The sequence below is a fragment of the Rhipicephalus microplus genome, chromosome X (genome assembly GCF_043290135.1).
Source record: "Rhipicephalus microplus isolate Deutch F79 chromosome X, USDA_Rmic, whole genome shotgun sequence".
In the NCBI taxonomy this organism is placed as follows: domain Eukaryota; kingdom Metazoa; phylum Arthropoda; class Arachnida; order Ixodida; family Ixodidae; genus Rhipicephalus; species Rhipicephalus microplus.
The window spans coordinates 427,845,586-427,852,843 of NC_134710.1; the positions used below are offsets into that span (position 1 = coordinate 427,845,586).

The following is a 7,258-nucleotide window of genomic DNA, read 5'->3' on the forward strand; positions in this document are numbered from 1 at the left end:
CTGTGGTGAACGAAAACCTCGTCTTAGTTGTTCGTTTCCCCAGCGTGCAGCTTTTAGTGAGCACTGTCGAAAGTGGGAGAGGCTTAGCGCCCTCTCATCACCAATTTTTCTCAATGAGGGGGGGGGCAGCGCCCCCTTTGCCCTTATGGCTGATACGCCTATGATTAAACGTTAAATCAGCTGCGCTCTCTGCCGCGCTTCTCTCCAGTTTCCCAGAGCTTGTCAGCTGCTGCTCTTCGCGGTCTGCTCTTCGGGTGTACGAACGCCCAAAAAGCAGACAATATTCCAACAGAGCCGATAGCTGATCCGTGAGGTAATTTATGTTCGCTGGGCCGACGCAGCACTCTGGGCACAAGAACTGTCTCAGAAGGTGATGCGCAACAAGCAACTGTGCAATGAGAATGTGGTGGTGTTCCGACCCGAATTGTCATTGCGGCGGCGTTCTGGCGGCCATATTCTACAGCCACTGTAACGACGACCCGAGGAGACGGTGTTTTAGCCCAAGATGCGGCAACAAGGCAATAACAGAAACGTGTTTACCGAGGCCGACGACAGGAGTTTGTTGAGTGGTTTCGGGTGCGACGTCTGCAAACACCTGTGGCCGCAGGTTCCAGCTTCACTAGATAACCACCTGTCAGGAGTGGTAGGCGGTAATTTTTTCCGCTTTTGCGGAAAATGCACTTCCGCTTTACGGATGTTCGCTTGGAGTGTACATGCCCTAATTGCTTTTCGCTGCTTTGGCTGATCCGGTGTGAACGAGCCTTCCGTGACATAAGGTTCCATGAAGTGCGCTGAATAACTTTTGAAGAGTTGCTTTGCCAGTGCACATATAGCATACCGTGTACTTTATGCCAAAATTATTTCTTGGTAACTCTGCTACATAGCGAAAATGTTTTAGCTGTGTAAATACAGTGGCATGGTCAAATGAGTATAGTGGTTAATGCAGGTGAAGCAGTCTAAAATCACAAACTTGGGGCCTCGATGCCACGGTTTTTCCCTTTTCAGCTTGTGCTATTCCAGCAATGTTATTTTACAGTATTAGTGCACCCTTGCGCTGGTTTCCTTCACTCCTGCTAAGAACCAGCGAAGGTCCAGCCCTCATCTTGTGTGTTCCTAGGCCTGTGCTCTGCGCTCACTATCTTTCATTCTCCCGTGTGCCAGTGATTTGTTGGCTGGAGCACGATAAGAGTGCTAAAGCAATATTCAAATCAAAATCAAGTGGACATGATGAAGCCATAAGAGCTGCGCTCTAAAACATATTGCAGCTATTCTGTATTGAGTGAATATGCAATATTTAGCGTTGTTTTTTGGTACTTGCAGGAATTCTACCAACTCCATTGAAAGAGGACACCAAGAACTCAGTGGTGGCTACAAAAATGCCAAAGGGAAAAAAAATTCATTCAGAGAACGCTGCTACAAATGCACCTTTTGTGACAAATTATTTAAGAGGAGGCGTAGCCTCAAAGGTCATCTACGTACTCACACGGGGGAGAAGCCCTACGTGTGTAATATATGTGGCAAGCCATTTGCGCGCAAGGGGAGTCTCAACGACCATCACCGCACTCATACTGGCGAGAAGCCGTACGTTTGTGAGATATGTAGCAAGTCATTCACGCAAAGAACGACTCTTGCAAATCATCGACGCATTCATACGGGCAAAAGAACCTATGTCTGCGAGATATGTGCCAAGTCATTCGCTAGGCGCGCAAACCTCACACATCATCTGCGTGTTCACACAGGTGAAAAGCCCTACGTCTGTGATATATGCGGCAAGCCGTTTGCGCAACAGAGGAATCTCAAAAGTCATCGCCGAACTCATACTGGCGAGAAGCCCTACGTTTGCGAGATATGTGACAAATCATTCTCGCAAAGCAGATCTCTTAAATATCATCGACGCATGCATACGGGTGAGAGACCTTACATTTGCGAGGTATGTACAAAGACATTTGGCAAATCAGAAAATCTTAAATCTCATCGGCGAACTCACACAGGCGAGAAGCCCTGCCTTTGCAAGACATGTGGAAAGTCATTCACGCGCCAGAATACACTTAAAAATCATCGATGTAGACATACAAAAAAAGAACCCCCCAAAAGCACTGCATGTGATAAGTCTTTCGTGCAGGCTGAAGATCTTATTGCACATCAACTCATCGATGCAGACCCAACTTACAATCAGTGGAAAAGTTTTTTTTAATTATATAAAACGCCATCATCTCCTGAAATGCATCCATTCGAATACACAGAGGATAAGCCGTAGGATCGCCAAAAACGACGCGAAATATTCACGCAGACAGGCGATCTAATGCAGACAGATGATCGGAGCTTTGAATGCGGTGTTGATGAAGTCAACCAAGCAATCAACAAATCTGTCGAGATGTTTTAGCGAAGTCTTAAGGAAGAGTCAACGTGACCGTTTTTTTTTTCACATTGCTGGGAAACTTTGAAAACCAAACATGCATGCGGTGGCTTAATTTTCCTGACTCTAAAATAGGGCCATAAGGAATTGAATGCATGATCTCAGCAGAGTTTTCTGGCTTTTTTGAACTGGACGTAGGTTTTCTGCCAAAATATTTGACAGTGCTTAGATGCCAAAATATTCTGAATACAGGTATTTACAGTACTGGCCAATCATATTGCCCCTCAACATAGCTCCAGCAAAGTCATTTCATCTCAATCGACTCAATTATTGTTCGCATGTGTGTCACGTGTAATGAGGGGCTATGAATGTGCGTCAAGAAACTACAGTGCGCCGGGAATGAACTGTTACATAATTCGGTATATTGATGAACGCGTTTTTTTTATTGTACGTGAGAGGTGAACATGTATTTTCTCTGATGTTATTCATATATCTCAATGTATTACCGATATTTTGTTGATGGCTTCTAGGATATCCGGATCAAATGAGTTTCCACGTTTCATATATTTGTAAACATATTTTATATTTGTTTTTTCTGGGCGGAGTAATATGGCAGTCTTAGAGTCAAGTTTTATCTTACATGTTACTGGTATAACTTTACAGACTTTTCTGAAGTGAATGCGTGAGAACCCTTGTGGCGTTGCATGACAAAAGCCTTGTAGTATGCAAAAGATATGACATAAAAAGTAGCGTACGGATTTAGCTAAGATTTGACTTTGATATACCACAGCTGTTGATTACGGTGAACCTCTTATCAAGTTAGTTAATCGTTGTGACTCATGGATTTATTTCAGTGACAAACTTATTTTTGTTCAGTGCGTTGATCAGAGAGCGGTAAATAAAAGGCAGGGAAACCTCCCCACATGGCTTTCTTCACATTTCAGCCTAGACTAGGACATGTAGGAAACATATTCAACCGAGGGAAAGCACTGGCAAAGCAATTGTGTTTGTCATTTATCAATCTTTTGCTTACACATATGTATTTTTTCTGCACGTTCGTCCGGAATACTGATAAGGAAAAACTATGTTCTGGACATTTCTCCTAATGTTCCACCGAATCCTATATGTTATACGCGATGAATCTGCCACCAGCAGTGCACTATTTTAGAGAGTCTGTCTTGCTAGCACAACAGCACTGCATGTAGTTCCTGGATGGCACGCTTGCGAGACATCACCTAATTGTTGTGGCTACCTGTGTACATGCCTTTTTTGAAACTAATGCGTAAAGGCTATTAGGCCAATTAATCGAGAAAACTTTGCACTCGTCACTCTGTCATATAGTACGAGCATTTGTATTGAGATACGAAGTAATAAAGTTTTTTTAGCGGTGCTTGGTCTGATTTCGAGCCTACCTGGCTGCAAAGTAGTGCATCGACACAAGTGGGGTACACGTCAATGCTTGGCGAACTGTGAATGCGAATGAATTATATAAATGCAGTGTACATGCATTGTCATATAAATGTGTATAAACAAATAAATCTAAATGTTTTCTTCATTTTTATAATAAGCTAATAAAGGCACTCACTTTCTCGATTCTCGAACACACTTTAAAAGTTGGCGGATCACACAAATCATAACAATTAAGATGCGCTGAAACTTGATTGCCAAACTTACGTTTTGGCGGTCACGGGATGCTCTTCCAGCATGTGATGGCTACGGACGTTGATGAAAAATGGAGAGGACAAGAAAGATTTCATGCTGATGTCTACCAAAAGCAACATTTGCCCTGTTGGAGAAGGAGGCTTATTCTCTAGCAGGTTTGCTACCCCACGCTGTGGCAATGGTGAAGGAGAGTATAAAGATGAGGGAGAGAGGAAGAGAAGAGAAAAAGAAAAAAAATATTGTCAGTCAATGGGTTGACGCGTTTGCAGTGCTGCCACAACAAATAAAAGGCGTTCACATCGGCCCATCGTCCTCAAGAAGTGCAAGAGGCCTTTGACTGGCTTTGAGCCGACGAAAGACGAGGACGGTGCTCGCATGGAGGTCGAAAAAGCCCGCATGGAGGTCGAGCTCCCAGCCGAGGGTTTATTTGGTGGAGTCTCTATGTCTGCTCATGCTTGTGGAGTTTCACTCCAGTAGACAGAGGCTATGTGCCAGGTCACCAAGTTGTTGTGCAGCATCTGTGCTTGCCAGAGGAATCGGAAGAATGTGATCTTCTTGGTGGGATGTGCGAGCCTCCTTTTCTGCAGAATCATTGCTACTGATCAACAATGGCCAGGTAGCCAGTTAAAATGAACCTCACCGCGTGTTTATATGACGTGGTGAAGAAGCTTGACAACCTCGTACGTTAGCTGTTCGTGGCAACCTTGTCGAAATACTGACGGCATGCTCTGAAAGGCCAATTTCATGTCGGAAGACAGAGCCCATTTACTCGATCTCGGGGATGTGATGTATTCTAGGGCGCCACGCAGAGCCGTCAGTTCTGCCGGCCAAGACGTATTCACGTGTGACAGCTTGACTCGCAGGGTGATTCATCCAGCTGGTATCACCACCACATCGAAAGATCTAGATGGCTTATTAGAACACCTGGCTCAATTAGGGTAGCAATACTGTAATTGCAACAGATGCACCTATGAGGGACGATAAGGTAGGTGTGCGTATTTTTTCTTTCTTATTATCCTGGTCTTTTTTATTGCGCTTCCCAGAATACACGCCCTTAATTGAAGTGGAATCTACGGCTGTTATTCTAACTCTTCGCAAACTTCCTGCGACTCATTCGACAGCTGTACTTATGATTGATGCGTTATCCGTGTTTTATTTTTATCATCATGAGTAACAGCAGCGAGGTTCAGAAAAGTTTCCCTTCTTGCGGCTCATCGAATAATACTTTACCGAATCCAGAATTCTCACACTTGCAATTCACACCAAATAATAACTGGCGTTCCACGTGTAAAGTGGAAGTCTCCGTAGAAAAATTACGGTGCCGTATACCACCTCTCAATTTTAACTTAAACAGGTCTTTCCTGGTACATTTCGCTTTGTGCTCTAGGTATAATGAACCTGAAAATACTGACCACTTTCTTCTAACATGCCACCATTTCAAAAATTAAAGGAAAAATATGTTTCAAAATTTTATTTCAAACACTAAGAATTTTACTCAGTACTACGAATATTCTGTCCTTGGGGCTGCTTCATTGGATTTTAGCAACAGCAACGCCTGCGGGGTCCTCTGAAAATTCCTACTCAGTGTGGTACACGTTCCTCTAAAACCGAAAAAAAAAGCGCGTTACCCGTTCTCCCGATTTTGAAATGAACTCCCATTACAAGTTACAGTATGGTAAAAAGAAATCGTTACAGTTACATTTCGAAAATTGCAACGAATCATTACATTACCATTACATTTGAAATTTTGTATAGAAGTATAGTGTCGCTTAATCCCGGAGCGAATTGAAATGAGAAACTTAAAGCTCCCATCAAAGTTTGTGTAATATACGAATTTGATACCACCAAAAGCACGTTCTACCAGAATCCTTCAATGCTTTTCCGTTCACCAAACTCTTTCGCAACGCTGTGGGGAGAGCTTGACAGGTCGCCAAAGTGGCCGCGCGCTGGCGCAAGGAGCGCGCATGTAGTCTCCATAACATTAAGAAGAGCTTCGCTGCGTGTGGAAAGCTGGACCCCAGAGAATTATGGAAGCATCAGCACTAAGTTTTCCACGTTTTTTTCTTAATTTGTGTTACTGGAAGTCGTCAGAACTGTGTGTTGTACGTGAGCCAAGATGTCAAAGACTTGCTTTGTGTTGGGTTCCAACCCCGGCTAGAGATGCCAGAGAGAAGCTGTTAAGTTTCATTAGGGACGGTGATAACAACGACGACTGGAAACGTGTAATGCCGTGACAGGCGGCTGGTGGGTTTACCTTTGCCTCTGGAAATGTTAGAGCAAGCGAGAAAAGTTCCAATGCCACCGACGTTGATTGGACTGATGACTTCGTAGGGAATGAAGGAAAATATGTCTTTGTAATGCGAGAAGGCATGTTGCCTGCCGGAGCTCTTTAAGTGGCAGCTTTCTACTTTTTTAGGTTCTTACCCGTTATGAAGTGCTTCGCCGTTATATCGTCTTGCAGTTGTTAATATTTTTCTTTTTGTATTGACCAGTGTGAACAAAAATAATGTCTTTTTTAAAACCTTTCTTGAGTTCGCTTGATTTGTTCAACATTTTTTCTCAATAGCAGGCTGCCTACATTTAGTGGTCTTGCACTAAGCTTTTCTATGCTAGAAAAAGTGTCATTCATAACCATCCAACCCTCAAATCATCTCGGAAACCATGAATAACAAAAGAGCTAATAAAGAAAATTGAGAAACGAGAAAAGTTGTCTGCTGGGTTTATCAAAGCTTGTGAACTTGCTGAACCTAATAAATTCAAGGCGTATGAGAATAGGCCAAACAAGAAAATAAGAAAAGCTAGAAAGAACTTCTTCCTTGAATCCTGTTCACTTTGTGAAGGAAAATAAAAAAAATCTGGACGAAACTTAATAATATCATGGAGCGTACTCAGACTGCAGAACCGATAAATAAGTTTGACGTAGGTGGCCAATTAGTATCCGGTACTGATATAGTAAACGGTAAACGCTTTTATTGAGTACTTTCTCAACAGTAAGACGCAAACACAAGCGCACACAAACTTTCGATCCAACCCGTCTTCGTGCTCAATCACGAATACAATATTTTTCCCCAAATAACGCTGATGAGATCTGCACAGTATTCATGTCAACGAAAAAGTCTAGAAGTAGCGATGCAGATGGCCTACATATCCATCCAATGAAACATGTGATTCACAATATAGCGCTTCTTCAGGTAAACATCTATAAGACAGCGATCACTACAGGTATCCTCCCTTCAAAAA

At 43.1% G+C, this 7,258-nt stretch overlaps 1 protein-coding gene across 1 annotated transcript in view; it reads left to right on the forward strand.

Annotated features, from left to right (window-relative positions):
- Positions 1–3,746, forward strand: part of LOC142776551 (uncharacterized) — a 56,582-nt gene extending 52,836 nt beyond the window's left edge. Inside the window, exon 2 of the mRNA XM_075880417.1 lies at positions 1,321–3,746. Coding sequence (XP_075736532.1) covers positions 1,321–2,194 — 874 coding nt within the window. The 3' untranslated portion in view covers positions 2,195–3,746. The remainder of the gene's footprint in view (positions 1–1,320) is intronic.
- Positions 3,747–7,258: the final 3,512 nt, after the last annotated feature.